The 23,357-nt window shown below is 38.1% G+C and overlaps 1 protein-coding gene across 5 annotated transcripts in view; it reads left to right on the forward strand.

Moving 5' to 3' along the window:
- Positions 1-23,357, forward strand: part of hectd1 (HECT domain containing 1) — a 92,715-nt gene that overhangs the window by 20,491 nt on the left and 48,867 nt on the right. For all 5 annotated transcript variants that reach the window (XM_073040063.1, XM_073040066.1, XM_073040065.1 and 2 more), the window contains exons 3-10: positions 9,010-9,244; positions 12,849-13,076; positions 14,111-14,395; positions 14,944-15,214; positions 15,307-15,383; positions 15,574-15,672; positions 17,888-18,002; positions 18,463-18,637. In XM_073040063.1, the coding sequence (XP_072896164.1) occupies positions 9,010-9,244; positions 12,849-13,076; positions 14,111-14,395; positions 14,944-15,214; positions 15,307-15,383; positions 15,574-15,672; positions 17,888-18,002; positions 18,463-18,637 (1,485 nt within the window). The remainder of the gene's footprint in view (positions 1-9,009; positions 9,245-12,848; positions 13,077-14,110; positions 14,396-14,943; positions 15,215-15,306; positions 15,384-15,573; positions 15,673-17,887; positions 18,003-18,462; positions 18,638-23,357) is intronic.

Raw genomic sequence — 23,357 nt, forward strand, 5'->3', positions numbered from 1 at the left:
TTTTCTTTTTTTTTAATCTTAATATTTAAATGTTAAGAGTATAAAAAAGCATATATCAGCTTAAAAAGAAAAGCAAAAAGGAGAAAAAAAACCCTAATAAGTTATTTTCAACGCTAATAGATTAATAATATGGAAAAATAATAAAGTCAAAATAATCCGAGCAAAAAGAGCTTTAACCGTATATAAGAAATACATGTAAGCCATACCCAAAAAAAACCCAAACATCATTCTGTAACAGATCCAAATCTATAGGCTAAATTACATTAGTCAGCCCGATAGAATGTCATTGTTCCAGAAAACTTTGAGCATCCGCTGGAGATTTAAACAGCCGAAAAGTTCCGTCCTCAAGAGTGACTCTCAAGTGTGCTGGAAATAACAGCGCTTGCTTGCAGCCTTTCTGGTGAAATTTCGACATAACCGATCTAAAAGCCATTCTAGCCCTTAAGACTTCAGGGCTATAGTCTTCCAGAATGCGAAATTTAAACTCTTGATAGCAGATCATACCCTTTTTTCGAGCCGCCCGAATCAAACGTTCTTTGGTATGAGGGTAATGGATCCGAAGAATTACATGTCGTGGTTTCAAACTTGAATCAGACCGAAAACGGGAAACACGGTGTGCCCGATCGATTACCGGGAGAGAGTCCAGTACCTCTGGACCCAAGACATCCACTAGAAATTTAGAGAAGAAAACGGTAAGATCACCGCTCTCAAATTTTTCCGGAATCCCAATTAATCGAAGATTTTGTCTTCGAGAGCGATTTTCCAAATCAGTAATTTTAACTTTATAACGATCCATCTGTTGAGAAGTCGAAGTTTGCTCTTCTTGTATTTTTTCAATTATACGATCTTTCTTGCGAGCGGCTTCTTCAAGAACCAAAATACTTGTTGTTTTTGTGATTCCAATGAAAGTGTCTGGAGCTTTTCTTCAACTAATTTCAAACGTTCATCAAACCGAAAAAACTTTACGGTTATTTTTCTCTCTAGTTCTTCAAATTTGTCTTCTATAAGCTTCACAATTGTTTCTAAAGTTATCGGTTCTTTCGTCTGTTTCGATTCTTTTGCTCTAGACATTTCAGCAAGTTGAGAATAATTCAAATAGTTAAAAAGAAAAATTCTGTATGTTTAGACCCCTTTAGAATAAGTATAAGAAGATCCTTTAAGGGGTGTTTGTAGGTTAAAAAGACGTAAAAGGTTTGGAGCAAAGCCTAGAAGCGGTTTACTCCATGAGCGCCATCTTGAGACTCACATATGTCAAGTCAAGTCACTTTTTATTGTCATTTCGACCGTAGCTGCTGGTACAATACACAGTAAAAACGAGACAGCGTTTTTCAGGACCATGGTGCTACATGAAACAGTACAAAAACTACACTGAACTACGTAAAAAAAAACTACACTAGACTACAGACCTACCCAGGACTGCATAAAGTGCACAAAACAGTGCAGGCATTACAATAAATAATAAACAAGACAATAGGCACAGTAGAGGGCAGTAAATTGGTGTACATGTGCACGTATATACACCACTTGTTTCATTCATGGCCCATAGGTTAACTGTTGACAAGCATGAACAGACTTTAAGGATTATCGTAGCTCTGCAAAGCTTCATTCTCCACTGCCACTCAACCCCATAGACTCTATGGCATAGAGGGAGGCAGATAGTATTCTGAGGTCACCCCCTTGCCTCTTTGTGCTGAGTATGTGACTGAGAATTGGGCAAGAGTGTGATCTGCCAAAGTGCGAAAAGTCACAACCAAGTTGCAAATGAACCTTACCATCTGTTCCGATTGCAAATTTATGCCTTGGGAATTTTGTCTTTAGGGTGGATAGACCTCACTGGTCAGGCTATTTAATTGCCATATCTGTGAATGATTGTTCCTATCCATTAAGGAGTTGCATGCAAGATGCTAACTTTTGGTAGCAAGTTCCGTAGGAGATGGGTTAACACATTTAGTTTGTGCATTCTCCTTGCCATTTACCCAAGGAAGAACCATTTTGCAGGTGTATTTCAAAGAGGGGTGATTAACTTGTTCTGGTACAGTGTGGGGAGAATTTGTTCTGCTCTAACCAGTGTTCTCTGTTCCACAAGAGTGATGAAACAGTGTAGAGGGAGTTTAACCCTGTGTCTCACCCCGGGAGTGTGTGATGGGACTTGCAGAAGGAGGAGGGAGGTGAATTTGTGGTCAGGAAGAATTCTCTGCCACCACTACCATGACCCAGTACAAGGATGAGAGTAAAGAGGCAGCCATTAAAGATTGGCTCATGGAACTGTCAGTTTATTTAGGTGATGGAGAGACAAAAGGGAGCAATGTACATATTATGAAACTATTTAAATTGCTCATAAGAAGCAATGCACAATTTGAAATTTCTTTTTCTGTTGTAAATCTGATAAATTTTTCCAAGACAAGCAGGCAATGAGAAGATGGGATGTAAAGCAGCATTTTTGCTGTGTCCTGTGTGCCTTCTCCACAGCTGCATAGATTGCTGTACAGGTTTTGCCTCTGTAGTAATACCCGTTTTCTGTGTCTGCTGTTTTCTTTGTTTACCCATCCCACACAAACTGTCTCTCAAACACTTTATATTTTGGTCCCTCATGCTTTGTATATGTTGTCTCGTGACTCATTAGAACACCTCCAATGTAATCGAATCATGTTGGACTTTTAATTCTGTACCCCAGAAGCAGATGTGAGTCTTGATGAAGAGTCTCGGGCCGAAATGTTGACTGTCGGTTTTCCTCTATAGATGCTGCTTATCTGTGGAATTCATTGCCACAGTTGGCTGTGGATGCCTAGTCATTGGGTACATTTAAAACGGAGGTTCATAGGTTTTTGATTAGTAAGGGCATCAAATATTACAGGGAAATAAATCAACCATGATGGAATGGTAGAGCAGACTTGATGGGCTGAATGGTGTAATTCTGCTCCTCTGTCTTAATGTAATGAACATATAATATGTACTGGGTACCTAAAGCCTCACAGCAGCATTGAGAGAATGCCTGAATCAGCTGCTGAACAACAAAAAACAACACACACAAAATGCTGGTGGATCACAGCAGGCCAGGCAGCAGGTCAGGACGAAGGGTCTCGCCCCGAGATGTCAACAGCGCTTCTCCCTATAGATGCTGCCTGGCCTGCTGTGTAACACCAGTATTTTGTGTGTGTTGTTTGAATTTCCAGCATCTGCAGATTTCCTCGTGTTGAACAAAAAACAATGGCAGGTTTTCCATCTATAATTACATGATTTGATAACAAGATTACAGTACACTATTTGTATTTTACTTTTTTCAAGTTTTATGTAAGGTATAAAAACAATCAGCATTGTGGACTTGTTACAGTGTTAGATTTTCATCAGTGACAATATTGGCAAACTCATAATTGTACTCAGCTGCTTCGCTGTCAGCAATATCTTTAAATTTTTAAAAAAAATTTAAAAATCGAATGCTGTGCCTTTTCTTAAATTTCTACAACCAGCCTGCTGAATTGCCTTCAATTTTCATTTTATCATGATAGTTCATCTTTACTTGTTTCACGATCAGCATACTGTTAAGTAGCACATGTTCACTCCACTGATGAATCCATTCTTTCAATAAATGGAGATCTTCATTTTTTGCTTTATGCAGTGTTTCTCTATTTCTCATTAGTTTCTGTTCATTACCTATGTGAGGTCACTTCTCAGAATGGTCTGTGATGCGTAGAGACCTACTTATCTCCTGGGAACCTTCCCAGTGCCTTGTGGAATTTTTAATTTGCAACATCATGTCAGCGCTCAAAAATTTTTTGATTTTGGTGGTTTTTGGAGTTTGGAATTTCAAACTCAACCTGTATTAGGCAGGATCTAGGAAAAGTTAATAGGGAACAGCTGTTTTTGGGCAAATGCTCATCTGTCATGTAGTGAGTGTTTGAACACCAACTGTGTAGAGTTCAGGAAACTTTCAAGAGGAAGGACAAGGATAGCAAGGTAAAGAAATCTTGGATGTGGAGAGAGGTGAATTTAGTCAAGAAGGAAAAGGAAATGTATGTAATGTTTGGGAAGCTAAAAATGAAATCAAGCCCTGTAGGGTTATAAAGAATCCAGAAAAGATCTTAAGAGAATTAGGGGAGATGAGAAGTGCTTAAGAAGTTCCTCTGTCAAGTATGATTGTAGAGAATTCCTAGGTATTTTATAAGTACATCAAGAATAAAGGAGGGTATGTGTGCTTGGAGGCAAAGGATGTGAGTGTCATCTTAAGTGAGTATTTTGTGTCAATATTTAAGAAAAAGAAGGAAGCGGAGGAAAGGGAGATCAGCGTAGAGTAGTATCAGTGATGCTAACATGCTATGGCATTTTGAGATAAAGAAGATAGTGTTGGGTTTATGAAAGAACATTAAGGTGCAGAAGTCTCCAGGGCCTGACAGGATATACCCAGGTTACTAAGGAGCAAGCAGTGAGTTTTCTGGGGCCTTAATCAATAATTTTGTGTGTATCTCTCTCTATCAATGGAAGAGGTCCTGAAGGACTGATGAGTAGCTAATATTTTTCTTATTGAAGAAGGAAAATGGGATGATCCTTGTGAGTCTCATGTCAGTGGTAGGGAAGTTACTGGAGAGGATTCTTAGGGATAGGATATGTGAGTCATTCAAAGATACAAACAGCATGGCTTTCTGGTTATGAATTATGAACTTAATTTAGTTTTTTGACAAGGTGATGAACATGAGTGATGCAGATCAAGCTGTGGATGTTGTTTACATGGATTTTACTACAGTGTTTAAAAAGGTGCTTCATTGGATGCTCATGTAGAAGATTAAGATGCATGGTCTCTATAGTGAATTGGCTGTTTGTATTCAGAATTGGCTTGCTCATAGAAGATCGTGTTGTGGTCAATGAGACTTATTCTGGCTGGAGGTCTGAGACAAATGGTGTTCCGCAAAGATCCGTACTGGGACAATTGTACTTTGTGATTATATATCAAGTAGATGAGAATGTAGTTGGATGAGTTGGTAAATTTTCAGTTGATGCATAGATTGGTGGTGTTGATGGTGCAGAAGAGTGGCAAAGGATACAGCAGTATATAGCTCATTCATAAAAATGAGGGAGAAATGGCAAATGGAGTTTAGTTCAGCCATTGTGTGGTGCATCCAGGGAGATCGAGCATAAAGAGACAGTACACTGTTAATGGCAAGACCCTTGACATTGCTCATGCACTGTGAGGTATTGGTGGTCTGGTCCACAGCTCCCTGAAAGTGGTAAAGAAGGAATAAGGCATGTTTGTCTTTATTTGTTGAGGAATTGAGTTCAAAAATTGGGAAGTTATGTTGCAACTTTATAAAACTCCAGTTCGGCTGCATCTGGAGTATTGCATTCAGTTCTGGTTGCTCTATTATCTATTATATATTCTATTATATTGGGGTTTTGGAGAGGTTGCGGAAACTGTTTGCCAGAAAACTGCCTGCATTAGGGCGCAAGTGCTATAAGGAGAGGTGAAGTTATTTTCTCTGTAGTGGTGGATGCTGAGATGAGATCTGTTAGAGCTTTATGAGATGAATAGATAAACAACCAGTATCTTTTTCCCAGGGATGGAATGTCCTGTACCAGAGGGCACACTTCTAAGGTGAGGTGATAAGCAGAGTAATTTTTTTTGTTATGCAGAATGGTGGGTGGCTGGAAAACTCTGTGTGGAATGGTGGTGGAGGCTGATATAATAAGAGCATAAGAAGTAGGAGCAGAATTAGGCCATTCAGCCCATTGAGTAGTCTCTGCCATTCCATCATGGCTGTTCCCGAATCCCACTCAACCCTCCACACATACCGTCTCGACATATCCTTTGATGTCCTGACCAATAGGGATCTGTCAACTTCCTTCTTAATTATACCTACTGATGTGGGTTCCACTGAAGTCTGTGGCAGAGCATTCCACAGATTCACTACTCTCTGGCTAAACAAAAATTCCTCCTTACCTCTGTTCTAAAAGGTCACCCCCTTAATTTTGTGGCTGTGCCCTCTAGTTCTGGATACCCCCACCATAGGGAACATCATCTACCTGTCCACGCAATCTAGTCCTTTCAAAATTTAGTAGGTTTCAATGAGATCCCCCCGCACCCCGCATCCTTCTAAACTCCAGTGAGTACAGCTCAAAGCTGCCAAACACTCCTCATATATTAATCCCTTATTCCAAAGAATCATCCTCGTGAACCTCCTCTGCATTCTCTCCAATGACAACACATACTTTCTGAGATGCGGGGCCCAAAACTGTTGTCAATACTCCAAGTGTAGCCTGACTCGTGTCTTAAAGGCTCAGTATTATCTCCTTGCTTTCATATTCTATTCCCCTTGAAATAAATATTAACATTGCATTTTCCTTTTTTTTTAACCACAGACTCATCCTGTAAATTAACCTTCAGGATGTCTTGCATGAGGACTCCTAAATCCCTTTGCACCTCTGATGCATGAACCTTCTCCCATTTAGATAATAGTCCACACTATTGTTCCTTTTAGCAAAATGCATTATTGTATATTTCCCAACACTTTGTTCTATCTGCCACTGTTTTGCCCATTCTTCCAATTTGTCTAAGTTCTGCTGCAATCACATTGCTTCCTCAGCACTACCTACCCCTCCACCTATCTTCATATCATCCATAAACTTTGCCACAGAACCATCAATTCCATTATCCAGTAATGGAATTGATAATAGGCATTCAAGATGCTCTTAGGCACATGAATGTGTAGGAAGTGGTGGAAGGATGTGGACATTTTGCAGGCAGAAGGGATTCGTTTATTTGTGCAGTTGATTACTAATTAGTTCAGCTCAAGTTTGTGCATCAAAGGGCTGGTTCCTGTGACGTTGTATGTTCTACACTCTCTGATGTCATTGTTCTTTCCTAAATACATATGCATGCACACACAAGTGTGCATACCTTGAGTAAATTGAGGTCCTCAGATGCTTAAGTGGGAAGTAAAATTGCATGAAGATATTGATACTGGGTTGTGTGGCAAGCCTAGTTGTTTTTGGGGACGTTGTCTAATGATTAAAGACCCGAAACACCCAATGACCCGAAGTTGCATTACTGGTGATGTGTCCCAGAGCACACCCTGTTCATTAAATCAGGTGGTGTAGGAACACGATAATGACAGCCATGGGCCAGATTAAACTGGCTCCGCTACTCTACCCTGACACAGAGCACCTCATACCCCACCACATGGAACTCCCACAACCTCGCCTCTCCCAGCCCCAGATATACATCCACCATTCCTACTCTCAAACCTAATTCGAAGATCCAAGAGGGTGCACACCTCCACTAACCCTTGGCACACCCCAATTAACTGTGGCCTTTTAACAGAAATTAATTCTATGAATTGAGTACAGATGGCTATGTAATTTATTTATGGAGTTGGCAATCATTTTTTCTGTATTTGAATCTCACCTTGGATATAAATTACTTGCTAATTTGTAGTGTGGAACATAATGGGAAACAATTATTTTCTCCTTAATAACTTAGATGTGTAGTACGTATCATGGATAGTTAGTGTTGGTCTGGCATTTGTTGTGCTTAAGTCTATTTCATGCTTTTTGGTAATCTGTGTCTCCTGTAGTTTTTTCTGTTTGTTCATTTTGGAGTAGGAAGTCTCTCTTTGTGTGGATCTCTTTCACTGAAGACCTTGAGTACAGCTTCTAAAAGTTAGTAATTTGGAAGTAAGAAAACTACTGCAATTTTACCAGCTGCAATAGTGCTGTATTCATCTGTCTATTGCCTTGTGTCTTGAGGGTTTGTCTTACTTTGGCTCCGACATGCATCTGGTTGGCAGCCTATTCAGAATTTTGTATTATCACGAACCTAAGCCTAAATAGGTTTAGTTATTTGCATACCTGTCTATTAAAATGGGTTGATGTGTTTCCAGGTTTATGTTTACCTTTTATTTTGCTCCACACATTAGCACAACCACCTAGACCATAAAATGAAGCCTGATCATTAGTTGGTGAGCGCGGATTGGACAATTACAAGAGGGCCTTATTTGAAATTCCCTGAAAGCAGTGAGGTTTTTAAAAAATGAACTAGTGCTGTCATGGGTGCTGTGGTGTATGCACATGGCACCTATCTGGATTAGCTACCACTGTAATTAAGATCTTGAAAGATTATACCTCAATGGCTTCAAATGAAGGGAAAAACTGTAGTTCGTGGGCTTTTTTCCCCACCACTGAGGTCATCCATTGACCTGAGAGGGAAAAATACTTTTTAATGATTTGAAACTGCACATAGGAACATGAATTGAAAGACTATTTACAAATTTGTGGACTAGCATAATGAAACAACTTTGAGTGCTCTGGTTCATAATAGACAAATGTCAAGTGTTGTAAATATATTGGGAATATAATTGCAGAAATCTGGAAAGAAAAATGATCTTTATTGAGGGTTTTCACTCATGTTTCTATGTTTAAAATTTGTTTTCAAATTTTTTTGAACCAGTACCATTACATTTTTCATTGTAGTTAGATGCATTCTAATCAAAGTAGGATAGTCATGATATATTTCTTTAACATGGACTATGTTTTAAAATCCTCTAAATAGAAGGTCATTGCAGTTCAGTAATGCAGTATTCCACATGTAGCTGTGTTTTTGGATGTTATTCCCATTAACCTCTCTGCTACATTATGTTTTCTTTGGGCAGCTTTCTGATTTTTTTTAATAGCTTGTTAACCTTGTTAGATTCAAAAACGTGGAGATGAAGGTTTAATAGTTGAATTGAAATTTTCCTTTTACCTATATGCTTGTGCAATTGATGAAATGGGCAGTTTTAGATATGTTGATTGTTTAAAAAGATGCTTCATAAAGATTTGCCTTGTATAGTATGAGTGCTGTGTACATGCAGCCTTCTGATGGCTCTTAACCTGAAGTGCTTTCTTAATATAAGAATAAGGTGATATTTTCATATTGCCGTCTTGAATTTTCCTATTAATAAGAATACAAAAACAATTACATTTGTGACAGTATTTTCTAATAAATTAAATCCATTTACTTGTATTTTTGTTTACTTTTTGTAGGTGTCCACCTCGTACTTTTCTACCAGCTCTATGCAAAATTTTTCTGGATGAAAGTGCTCCTGATAATGTATTGGAAGTGACAGCCCGTGCCATTACATACTACTTGGATGTGTCTGCTGAGTGCACACGAAGGATTGTTGGAGTGGATGGAGCAATTAAAGCACTTTGTAATCGTTTGGTTGTAGTTGAGCTCAATAATAGGACGAGTAGAGATCTAGCTGAACAATGTGTAAAGGTAATGTTTCTTCTAATTGTTTGGCTGTGGCGTTATTTATAAGGAACTGCTTTTGAGAAATGATGGGAAATTGCTTTCCATTTCTAAATTCTGGAGTCAGGTGTTATCCCAGTTTGATGTCCAATCTGAAATACTTCAATGTCAGGAAATTTTAATTGTTAACTTATTCAAGAATTATTTAGCTTGGTGGAGTGGGACCTGAGGCTTCTGTACCTCCAACCTGATGGTAGTAGTGAGAAGCGAACATGGCCTGGATGGTGGAAGTCTTTGATGAAGAATGCTGCTTTCTGTAAATATGGGGAGGGTTTTGCCTGTGATGGACTGGGCTGTATCCACCACTTTCTGTAGCCTTTTCTAATCTTGGGTGTTTCTATATGAGGCTGTGATAGTTAGGATACTCTCCACTATTCATCTCTGGAAGTTTGTCAAAGATTTTGGTGACATGCCAAATCTACACAAACTTGTAAGGAAGTAGAGGCTCTGTCATACCTTCTTTGTGATGGCATTTATATTTACATGCTGGTCACAGGATAGATCCTCTCAGATGCCAAGGAATTTAAAGCTACTGATCCTCGCATCTCCATTCATCTAATAAGGACTGGCTCAGGGACCTCCTGTTTTTTTTCTGTAATCGATTAATCAGTTCTTTGGTTTTGCTGATGTTGAGTGTGAGGTTGTTGTTGGGCACCACTCAATCAGATTTTCAATCTCCCTCCTATATGCTGATTCGTCACCACTTTTGATTTGGTCAACAACAGTAGCGTTGTCAATAAACTTAAATGCTACATTGTATAATGTAATCATAAGTATAAAGTGAGTACAGTAGGGGGATCTAATGTACATAGCTCTGTGGAGCACCTGTGCTGATGGTGCATGTGAAGGAGGATGATGATTTGTGGATGACACCTCATTAGAAATCTAATGACATGCACATATGGTTTATTAGTGTAAGAAACAAAGGTTGGTTCAAATAAGAAAATCCTATGGCATTTAAGAATATTGATGTTGACAGTTACATATGGTACTTTGTGAATTAAAGGTGACTGAATTGTAAACAAAAGGTACTCATTGTTTACATGTGAAATTAAAGTGTGTTAATAATCTTTCTGTAGTCTTTCACTCTAGTGGCTTAGTTTCTGAAACTATGGTTTCCATTTTTAGATGTTGATTGAAAATTGGTGCTGCATCATTCTGACATCTTTGATATAACATTAATTCTAACTTTTACAGTTTTCTTAGTTGAGTTCCAAAATAGTTCTTTTTATCAAAATCGAGAAAAGAGCATCAATCAGCACCAGGGTGGTACACCACCTTTCACTCAGATCATGGCAACCTATCTTAATCAACTTTATATCCTGTGCTCTACGTTCTGTGTTGTATTTCTTTTGGCAACAAACCACAGACAAGCATCGCATTATTGGGAGTGGTTACATTGCTAAAAACCCAGTCATTATTACAGTTTTCCAGACACAAAGCTGCATCATCTGTATATGTATCAAGAAATGCAAGTTGGGGGGGAAGAAAAAGTCTTCATGTTTTTAACATAGGATTGAATTTTTATTCTGTATCCCAGATTTTTTTAGTAGTGATTTGTGAATCCCCTTGGGGCAGATTTCCAATAACTGAACTGCCATAACATGGGTTTCATTTTTAGTTATATTATCTCTGTTAGGAGTTACTTACAGTTGCAAGAAAAAGTTTATAAACCTGGTTTTCTGCATTAACTGCTCAGAAAATGTGGTCTGATCTTCATCTAAGTCAAAATAATAGACAAACACAAACTGCCTAAACTAATAACACACAATTGTACTTTTCAGGTCTTTATTGAACATGCTGTTTAATCATTCACAGTCCAGGCTGGAAAAAGTATGTGAACCCTTGTATTTAGTAACTGGTAGAACCTTCTTTAGCAGCAGTAGCCTCCACCAAACATTTCCTGTAGCTGCTGATCAGTCTTGCACAACGGCAAGGAGGAATTTAAGACCATTCTTCCAAACAAAACTGTTTCAGTACATCAACATTGCTGGGTTACCTTACATGAACAGCCCTCTTCAGGTCATGCCACAGCATCTGAACTGGGTTAAGGTCTGGACTCTGACCTGGCCAGTCCAAAGCACAAATTTTCTTCTTTTTAAGCCATTCTGTTGTTGATTTACGTATGTTTCAGATCATTGTCTTGTTGCATCATCCAACTTCTATTAAGCTTCAGGTGATGGACGGCTACCCTGACATTCTCCTGTAAGATGTCTTGATACAATTTTATATTAATTGTTTCCTCAACAGTTGCAAGCTGTCCAGGCCCTGAGGCAGCAAAGCAGTCCCAAACCATGATGCTCCTTCCACCTTGCTTCACAATTGGGATGGGGTTTTGGTTTTGCTGTTATCTTCCAAACATAGCAGTGTTAATTTCTGCCTAAAAGTTCAACTTTCGTCTCATCTGTCCACAGAACACTGTCCCAGAAGCATTGTGGAACATCCAGGTGTTTTTTTTTTTTTGCAAACTTGAACCGTGCGCCAATGTTTTTTTGGAGAGCAGTGGTTTCCTCTGTGGTGTCCTACCATGAACACCATTCTTGTTCAGTGTTTTACTTATCGTGAACACATGAACAGAGACTTTAGCAAGTTCTCCAATCACAAACGGAGTTCTAGAGATTCCTACAGGTCATTTGCTGTTTCTTGGGTTCTTTATCACCTCTTTCAGCATTGCACATAATGCTCTTAGTGCTATCTTTGCACAACACCCACTCCTAGGGAGAGTAGCAACAGTACTCTGTTTGGAGACAATTTCTCTTACTGTGGACTGATGAGATCTCAGGTCTTTAGAAATGCTTTTATAGCCTTTTCCAGCTTCGTGCATCTCTACAATTCTTCTTTTAAGATCCTCTAAAAGTTGTTTTGATGGAGGCATGGTGCACATAAAGAGATCTTTCTTGAGAAGAGCAGGCTTTGTCAGTAAACCTGACTCTGTGTGTCTTTTTTATAGGGCAGGACAGCTCTACAACCCACACCTCCATCTCATCTCATTGATTGGAACATCTGACTCCAAATGGCATTACTCCAGAGGTTCATATACTTTCTTGAACATGGACTGTGATAGTTTAAATGGTGCACTCAATATTGATGAGAAGAAGTACAATTGTTAGTGTGTTATTAGTTTAGGCAGATTATGTTTGTCTATTATTGTGACTTAGATGAAAATTAGACCACATTTTCAGAGTAATCAATGCAGAAAACCAGATAACTGCATAGAGTTCACAAACTTTTTCTTGCAACTGTATGTCAATCATCGAAGGAACATGTTACTGGTGTGCCTAGCAAATTACCCATCACCGTAGCATTTGTAAAGCTGGTGGTTAATTGGAATTTTATAATTAGCAAACATTCTCACTTTGGAATATTTCATTGGTAAGAATTTGATGTTTAGGCCTGGATGCTGCTTTGAAAATTTCTTGCATTGATGTCCTGGCACTGAGACGATGTGACCTCTTTTTAAAAAAAACACTACTAGGGTCTGAACTAGTTCTGATGGTATTTTTTTTCTCTGTTTCATTTGTCGATCATGTTTACAAAATTCACTATTGACATTTAATACTTAATTTTACAGGTACTTGAACTTATATGTACTCGAGAATCAGGAGCAGTATTTGAAGCAGGAGGCTTAAATTGTGTGTTAACCTTTATCCGGGATAGTGGCCATCTTGTGCATAAAGACACACTACATTCTGCAATGGCTGTAGTCTCCAGACTTTGTGGAAAAATGGAGCCTCAGGATTCATCACTTGAAACTTGTGTGGAGTCCTTATCTAGTCTATTGAAACATGAAGATCCACAAGTAAGTAGAATAAAGAATCAAGCATTCGCGTTTATCTGATAATCTAGGTAGTAAATTTTTTTTAAAAATCTGGATTGATTGTAACAACTTTAATAGTTTTCTAACTCTCATTGAGCACCTTTGCTCCATCCACTACAAAAGGCAGAATCTCCTGGAGGCCATCTGTTTCAATTTGACCTCTTATTGTAACATATCTGTCCATGGTCTCTTCTGTTGCCACAATGAGGCTGCACTCAGATTCCATCTGGGTAGCTCTCAACCTTATGTCATGAAGATTGATTTTTTTAACTTGTGGTAGTCTCTGTCCACTCTTCTTTTCCCTTCTATTTATCCATTCCCTATTCTGGTTCTCCCCTCACCCTTTCTCCTTGCCCATCACCTCCTTATGATGCCCCTCCTTTCCTTTCTTCCATGGTCCACTGTACACTTCTAATGGATTCCTCCTTCAACTCTTTACCTCTTTCACCTCCCAACTTCTTATTTTATCTGCCATTCTTCCACCACCCAACTTCTCTCTCATCTGGTTTTGCCTTATCACCTGCCAACTTGTACTCCTTCCCCTCCTTCTACCATTTTTTTCTGGTTTCTGCCCCTAACTTTCTAGTCCTGATGAAGAATCAACACCTGAAAAATCTCCATAGATACTACTGGACGTGCTGAGATCCTCCAGCATTTTTTTGAGTTTTGCTCAAGATTTCCAGCATTTGCAGGATCTTTTGTGTTTATTTCCATACGACTTTTCAAAATGTGTCCTTGCTGGGCCAAGTTCCTTTTCTTTCCTCAGAGGAAAGAGTGTTGGCCTGGAGTTGAGATAGTTTGATTTTATTATTGGGATGAACAGGGATCAATTTTAAACCAAAACCACTTCGTGATTACCAGAAAGATTCTTTAAGCCTTTGGTGGTCCTTAATATTACTTATGTTTGGTAATTCAGCAGCAGAAGATGGAATTTTACTTTGACTGCTATCTTTGTTTTTATTTTGAAGTCACATAAATTTACTCCAAATAGTAGGCGTGTCTTTTCTCTATTTCAGGTGTCAGATGGAGCTTTGCGTTGCTTTGCTTCGTTGGCAGATCGATTTACTCGGCGTGGAGTTGATCCAGCTCCTTTGGCAAAACATGGATTGACTGAAGAACTTCTTTCTCGTATGGCAGCTGCAGGTGGTTTAGTGGCAGGAGGGTCCTCATCTGCTTGCAAGCCTGGCCGTTCTTCTACAGGAGCAACTCCTAATGCAGCTGATTCTAAACTTAGTAACCAAGTATCAACAATTGTTAGTCTACTTTCAACACTTTGCAGAGGCTCTCCTGTTGTGACACATGTAAGGATTCAGCTCTTTTAACATCCTACTCAGCCATGGTTTTACAGTAATAAAAGAAAAACAAGGAATGGTTGCAACAGATTTGCATATTAATTTGCTTTTTGGAAAAGAAAGCACAAAGCTATTGTTTCATATGCATTTTAATTGGAGAATGTTACAGATATTTCTAATATAGATTATAAATGTAAACAATACTTAATTCACAATCAGAATTCCATATTATAATTTGCAATTGCAAATTAATATAATTTATATTTGTGTCGATTATATCAAAGTTCTCTTGATTGAACAACTTATAACCAACTAGTAAGTTTAAAAATGCTTGTAAATTTACTGAAGTGAGATTTCAAGCCCAATATTTGCCAAAGTGGAGATATGCAAACAGAATGCTTTATCAACTTTGGTTTTATATAAAATTAAAGCAGTTACCTGTATTCTTGGGCCATAGAAAGCCATGGTTAATAAGGTTATTAAAGCTTTTTGCCCTGTCCTCACATTTGTTGTTTGATTTCTCCATTAGCAGATATTAATAGATGTTTTCCCCTTAGGATTTATTGAGATCTGTACTACCTGATTCGATAGAAAGTGCACTACAAGGTGATGAAAGATGTGTGCTTGACACAATGCGATTGGTGGATCTACTTCTGGTATTACTTTTTGAAGGACGTAAAGCTTTGCCAAAGTCTAGTGCTGGTTCCACGGGTAGGATCCCTGGCCTCAGGAGGCTGGACAGTTCTGGAGAGCGTTCTCATCGTCAGCTTATTGATTGCATTCGTAGTAAAGACACTGATGCATTAATAGATGCCATTGATACTGGAGGTAAAATAATGTTTGCTGAAAGGGAACTACTTTTGTTGTCAAGTTTTTTTTTCTCCCAATCTGAATTTTTTTCCTGTTTTTGTTTGCATTAGCTTTTGAAGTGAACTTTATGGATGACGTGGGTCAAACCCTTCTGAATTGGGCTTCAGCTTTTGGAACTCAAGAAATGGTAAGCAACTCCTTCCATCCACTTTTGAAAGTCTGAGCCCCTATGTAATAAATATTTCATGTGAAGAATAAAACTAATATCTAATACAGTACCTGTCATCCTTTTGGTCAAATTAGATACAAGCTAAGGACAAAAATATAATGTTACACAAAGTATTATGTAGGAATATCTCATCAAACTATCTTTTCAGGTGGAATTTCTGTGTGAGAGAGGTGCTGATGTCAACAGGGGTCAGAGATCCTCATCTTTGCATTATGCAGCTTGTTTCGGAAGGCCACAAGTTGCAAAGGTTTGATTGATTCTTCTCTTTGAGTTAACTGTTGTGGACAAGAGTTTAATTGATGAAGAAAAGACAATGTGATATGAAGTCATTGCGGTCAATCTAGATACATTTCCTGATATCTTTATTCACATGTTGTTATGAAGCAAAACAGCTTGACAAGAAAATGGGATGTAAAGAGGGCACTAGCAAAGGTCAAAATTAAGCAAGGGTCTTCCTGATTGCTGTCTGTGGACTTCCATTGGAATTGTGTTCATGTGAAAACTGTGTGACAATTCATTTAACTAGTTATGGTCTCGTTTCTCTATGAATTACACACTTGATAGGAGACTTTCTTAAAGATTCTTGGCATCTATACAAATGTATCCCAGCAAAAGAGTTAAGTGACTATATGGGCAAAAGAACTGGAAGAATTTGTGGCAATTATTGAAGACTGTGTTAAATTGTGTTATTATATTTTGCAATTGTGTTTAGGTGTTACAAATTATTACATAACATGACAAGTGAAGGGATCATTTAGGTTGAGGTACTGTGGACTGAATTTCTAGTAAACTTTGAGGATGGATATTAGTTCTTTGAAGTGAAAGAATAATCAAAGATGACTAATGTGTGTTTAAAAAAGCCTATTTGAGAACTATAATCATATTTTTGATATAATGACTGAAAGATAAAATACAGGTTTCCCCCGCAATCCGAAGGTAGAGCGTGCCTATGAAACTGTTTGTAATCCGAAATGTCGAAAATCGAAGAAGCAATTACCATTAATTTATATGGCAAAAATTTTTGAGCGTTCCCAGACCCAAAAAAAACCTACCAAATCAAAGCAAATAACTCATAAAACCTAAAATAACACTAACATATAGTAAAAGCAGGAATGATATGATAAATATACACCCTATATGAAGTAGAAATATTGTAGGTATGGTGTAGTTTCACTTATGAAACTCAGAAAGACAGCGAGCCAAAATCGATTTGGAGAAAAAAATCGGCACCTACACGCATGCGCAAACAACTGCCCGCACAAGGCTTCACGGTCATTGTAGTCTTTCTCGGGGTAAACACACGTATAAAGCGGGCATCTTTTTTTCCTAAAAGCAGAAATCCTCTTTGGTTAGCGAAAACAGGTACTAATGTAAGTCTTTCGTAACAGCGAGTTGTCGTAAAGCGAACATTCGAAAAGTGGGGGCCACCTGCAATAGATTTTTTAAAATGCTGAGTCTTGCTATTTTTTTCCTGATAACGTGTTTCATTCTTTAAAAATTCACGTATTTATCATAGGATTTAAAAAGTAGATTGGGTGATTAGTTTAGGGACAAAAAACTGCTCCAAAAAATTAGAGTGGTTGGATGCTACTTAGATCAGACAGGTACATAATATGATGCAATCCAGGGTCATTGTTGGCTCTCTCTGTTTGATGTGGATTAATAAGATTCACATTTTATTTTGATACAAAAGCAGGGGTTTAATGTGGCAATTCAGTTTTTGAGGGTAGCTTTTCAGATTGCAGAAGGTACAATGATTGTACATATTTGGAAAGAAACATTGCTCTGCCCATCATATAACCATAAATAATGTATGGTTTGAACACATGAGGATAGTACCAGATACTGGAAACCATGAATGAGAAAAAATGCAATATTTAGGACTTTCACCCTTGCACACTGAAATGTTACTTAATGAACTGTTAAAATTAAAGTATTTTATTGTGGTACCCAAGTTGTTGAAGTTGTTTTATTAACACACTTGAATTGTCTTAAACCTGTGCCCAATTTTAATTTTATAGTCCATTCTAAGCATTAAATTAAGTTTCCTTCTATTCTGCCTTTCTGTATCCATTATCAATTGTAGAGCTGGGAACAATATAGGAATAAGGAACATTTGAAAAGCAGCCATAGATCTGGATAGCTGCAGACAGGTCAACTTTTTGTTGTGGGCATTTGAAAGTGCTTGCTTGCCTTTCTTTATGCTTTCACTCCAGTGTAGATTTGTAAGTGGTCAGTTGTATGATTACATGCTGATCAAATCAATTATTTTTTTCCCCACTGACGATTTAAAATTGTTCATTGATGATTAATTTCCAAACAGGAATGTTTATTAAAGTGTATCAGACAAAATTTTGTTTATTATTTATATTTGAATAAACATTTGGTTTGCAGATTAATCAATGGCAAGAGCTTTTAATTTATGAAATACTTAAAAAGGTTGCTGTTTTCATTTTTGCTAGACTCTGTTAAGACATGGAGCAAATCCAGATCTCCGTGATGAAGATGGTAAAACCCCTCTGGATAAGGCACGAGAGAGAGGTCACAGTGAGGTTGTGGCCATATTACAGTCTCCAGGTTTGAAATCTTAGCAGATTAAAATCAAAATATTGATGATTTGAATTCATTTGAGATAATAATAAATTTCTGCTTTAGAATTAATTGAACACTTCTGATGAATTTTGAAAATTAAAATTTATTGGCTTGGTTACGTGATAGGATCACTTTTTTTAAAAAAACTTCAAAGAACTTAAGTCTGTTGTTCTATTCAGCAACTTAATGTAAACAACTCTGTTAGTCTAGTAACTTAAAATAGTAACACTTGTTAGAATCTCAAGAATATTTTTGAATAAAATCTGAATGTAAGGAAATGTACAGGTAGGGCTTTTAAGGGGCATCTGAATCAAGGAAGGAAAACTTTAGAGAGAAAGTTCCTGAGCCATGCCATTCTGTTCCTTGGCTTTAAAGTTTCTCCCAGTGGAAAAGCTTGCAAACTCTCTTAACAGAAAGAAACATGCATAAAATGTATTGGTTTCAGGAGACTGGATGTGTCCTGTAAATAAAGGAGAGGATAAGAAAAAGAAAGATGCTAACAGAGAGGATGAAGATGGAAATGAACCAAAAGGAGATCCTGAAATGGCCCCACTATACTTGAAAAGATTGTTGCCTGTTTTTGCACAGACATTTCAGCAGACAATGTTACCATCCATCAGGTGTGTATTTCTTAAAATCTCTACCCTCCTTTGGAAAGACTAAGAAAAAAAAGTAATAAAGTTTTTAATATGCATATCAATCGTTGTCTAATATGAAAATGTAATCAATAATGAGACAATCACATGTACTTGCTGAAGTTAGGTACAACTGCAGGAGCTGGTACATAAGCTTATTTAAGATTGTATAATCTATTCATTTTTAATGTGTCTGTGTTAGTTCATTCTCCAACTATAGGTTTATGATCAACCTAATATGGGCCTTTGCGGACCAACTGTATAACATACCAAGCCAGTTCCAAGGGAGTGCAACTTAACAATGCTCATGTGCCATTCTGTTTTATATTTTTAATGCAACTTTATGTTGCCTGAAGTCCAAATAATATTGTGGACTTGATTAGTTTATCTGAGGATTTGTTCCTCTGCTTCTGTCACTGATGGACCTATCCTATTTATGTTTGCAAAGCATTGTAATTGTCCTCTTCCCACTAGGCATGTGAGTGAAGAGTTGAAGACAGGAACATGTGCAGTTTTGTAAAATACAAGCTTGTAATTGATCTTCATCATCTTTATGTGAAAATTATACATTTTTTAAAAAGCACTTCATATCACAAGCTGAAATTACACTTGCTGTGAAATTGATCTTGGCATTTCCTATTAACGTTACTGTGACTAACAATTTTTTTGGTATCAGATGTGCATCTAATGATATCACAATCAGTGCAATGTTTCATACATTCATATGGTGCACAGGACAGGAAAATGAAATAAGGGGATAGTGTAAGATTCCCATATAGCCATTTCTCTCAAAAACAAGTACAATGGATACTGGTAAATTGGGATACACTGGGACCACTACACTTTGGCCCTACTAAGCGGCTGCTCCAATTAGCCAAAGTTTCAAAATACAAAAAAGGCAAACTGAGTAACAAATTATATATTTAAATGAAATGCAGAACGAAGTAGAAACACTATCAATACCACTACAATACATCAGTTTCCAATAGTTATCCAATAGAGGAATTTCCACATACACTGCAGTGTTCTTTTCATTGACCGTAAATGAGCAAAATCAGTGAGACATACAGTATAGATAATGACCTGTCTTTATGCAGTCCTTTCGATGATTGCGTCCTCCAAATCTTCATTCTCATTCAAGATGATTGTCGATACCTTCAGATTCTTCTTAGTTCCTAACTTGAAGTAGTGAAATCATTTTATTTTCTCTCCTGGCCGTTTCTAGTATCTCCAAGCCTGAATGATTGGCATTGAACAAAACAGTTCTGAATTGTCCTACTGCTTATTTCTCACCAACTATCAGTGACAGAAATCTCTGCTTTTTGAAAACAAACACACACAACTGATGCTACTTAAAAACTGTTCACTGTAAGCACTTGTAATGCTACTGTGACAACGTAATTTCTTTTGGATCAATAAAGTATCTATCTAGTGTCTTAACAGCCTCACAAGTGCACGCGACTGATGCCTGTTAGAAACTGTTCAGCAACTGTCTCCTGCCTTAATTAAGTGGCATAGTGTCCCAAATAAGCAAAAATAATCGCAGCTATTTTCTTGATTATTGTTTGTTCTTTAAGAGTTGTCCTAAATAAGTGGCTGTCGATTAATGGATGGCCCAGTTAACCGGAATTCACTACATAGCATTTTGGATACTGTTGGTGGGATGACCACTCAGCAGTAGCCAGGTCTGTGACACCGGGGAAAGGCAAATGCAGAAAGGACTGTAATGATAGGGGACTTAATAGTTGGGGGAGGGCAGGAGATTCTGTGGTGACAAAAGGGAATCTTGGATGGTTATTGCCTACTTGGTGCCAGGGTCCAAGATGTCACACAGTGGCTACAAAACATTCTTAACAAGGTGGGGGGGGGGGGCGTGCTGAGTTGCCAGAAGTTGTGAGCATTGGCAGAAGTTACATATTTAGAGGAAGGGATGCTCAAAAAAGAAATTGGGAGACCAAAACAACACGCCTTGTTGCCTCCCCGATCATTGCAGGGGATTTCAACCAAGCCAGCTTGAAGATAACTTTAGCAAAGAAGTATAAAGAAGATCCAAAGATATTTTATAAGTATATTAAGGGAAAAAAAGAGTACTAGAGATAGAATAGAGCCCCTTGAAGACCAAAGAGGAGTCACGGAAGATGGACAAGGTCTTTGTTTAATGGAAACTTGGCACACCTTATCTTAATTTTCAGATGCAGCACTGCAGCCTGAGAACTTCACCACCCATAACTTGGGCAGAATAGTTGAGTTTCTTAAAGATAAAGGAGTAGAATATGGTTCATGATTAACTCATTGTGGTGTGTAGATGTGGTTCTGATTCAGTCAAGTGACATTCATTTTATCTGCCAAGAGTATTTTCTGCTGTCATCATGGTAGTAGTGTACATTCCACCCCTGGCCATCATCAGGCAGGCACTGGAGGAGCTGATCACCACGATCAGCAGTCCCAAAACAACACGCCTTATTGCCTCCCTGATCATTGCAGGGGAATTCAACCAGGCCAGCTTGAAGTCTCTGACCAACTGCCACCAACCTATCACATGTGGAAACTGAAGAACCAACCTCTTGACCAGAGTTATACCACCATTAAGAACGCCTACCATGCCATTCCATGCCTGCACTTTGGCAAGTCGGATCACTTAGCTGTACTCTACTCCCATCATACAGGCAGAGACTGAAGACTGCAGCACCAGTAGTGAGGACCACGAAGTTATGGCCTGAGTACTTACAGGACTGCTTTGAATTGGTGGACTGGACAATATTCAGGGATTCATCTTTGAATCTGAATGAATATGCCACATTTGTCACTGACTTCAAGACCTAAATGGATGAGTGTGTGCCTTTGAGGATATACCCAAACCAAAGCCATGGATGAACCATTAATTCACAATCTGCTGAGGACTAGATCTGTGGTGTTTGACCAATCATCCAGAACTACACAAGAAGACCAGGAACCTACTGAAGGCTATTTTAAGAAGGGAAAAATCAATTCCAATTGAAGTTAGAGATGGAGTTGATGCAAGTCAGCTCTGGCATGGTTTGCAGGACATTACTTTCTACAGAGTAAAATCTAACATCGTGAATAGCTGTGATGCTTCATTCCCAGATGAGTTCAGTGCTTGTTATGTATGCTTTGCAATGGAGAATAAATCTAAACCACAATAACAACCATGCATTAAACATCAGTAAGACCAAGGAATTGAGGGAACACCCAGCAATCCTCATAGAGGGATGGGCAGTGTAAAGGGCGAGTAGTTTCAAGTTCCTGGGTGTCAACATCTCTGAAAATCTATCCTGTGCCAAGCATATTGATGGAATTACAAAGCAGGCACAACAGTATCCATATTTCATCAGGAGTTTGAGAAGATCTGGTATGTCATTGAAGACTCGCAAATTTCTACAGATATACCATGGAGAGCATTCTAACAGGTTGCATCACCATCTGGTATGTAAGGGTCACTGCACTGGATCAGAAAAGCTGCAGAGGGTTGCAAACTCAGCCAGCTCCATCATGGGCACTGGCCTCCCCAGCATCAAGGACATCTTCAAAAGGCATATAATAGGTGTGTGTAGAGAAATCTAGTCTGTAGAGAATTTAGAGATCCACTCAACATAATAGTGCCATGGAGCAGGTGGGGGAGTGGTGTGAAAATTATATTTCTCTACACGCAAACACATTGTATGGAGAAAAATCTAGTCTATAGATAAACCTAATTTTCACATTCCCCCTCCTCCCCACCCTACCCACCTGCTCTACAAACATCATGTTGAGTAGATTTCTAAATTATTGTTTCCCTATCATTACAACTGTTGTGTGCTTTTCTACTGCCAGGTTGTCGTGAGGGTTTTCCTTTTTTGCATTGTTTTTCCTCTGCCATTGGTGCTCTGGAAAATGTTTGGTACACTAAAATACTGTTATGCACTGTCTCGTGGTATTGAAGTCATGAAGTTTCTAGATGAGAAACAGATGGCTGAACTAATGCTCCAGAGACAGAAGTTGGAATTCACCAGAGCAGGTGTGGACTTTAAATTCAGTTAATCTACAAATTAGTAATAACAACAAAAGAATGTCAAATTTTTAATAAAACATGCAGTAATGCCTTTTAAGGAAGTAAATCTGTCAACTTCATTTGGTCTAGCAATTAATAAGCGCATGCCCACAGTGATGTGGTTGACTCTTAAATGCTTCTGAAATAACCCAGCAAGCTACAAAGTTGTCTGAAATTGATATGTTACCTTCACCTAAAGATTTGTAATTATTTAGGTAAAATGATTTACACTGGCTTATGATGGCTTGAGGATAGGCAATAAGTTCTGGCCTTTTCAACAAAGCCCCATGCAAAAAACTAGTAATGGTATTTGTCAATTGTCACGTATGCCAAATTATATTGAAAAGTTTGACTTCCAAACAGTTTCAATGGATCAGATCATTACACAATGCTTTGAGGTAGAACATGGTATAACAATAATAATGTAGAATAAAGTATAAAAACCACAGAGTGCAATGCAGATGAATTATAATTTCGAAGTCAAGTCCATCTTATTGTACAAGAGGTCTGTTCAAGAGTTTAGTAACAGTGGGATAGAAGCCGTCCTTGAGCCTGGTGATACATGCTTTCAGACATTTGTATCTCCTGTCCATTGGGAGAGGGGAAGATAAATATAGAGAAATTCAAATGGATAAATCTTTAAAAGTGTCTTTTGAT

This window comes from Hemitrygon akajei, chromosome 3 (assembly GCF_048418815.1).
Source record: "Hemitrygon akajei chromosome 3, sHemAka1.3, whole genome shotgun sequence".
Taxonomy (NCBI): Eukaryota; Metazoa; Chordata; class Chondrichthyes; order Myliobatiformes; family Dasyatidae; genus Hemitrygon; species Hemitrygon akajei.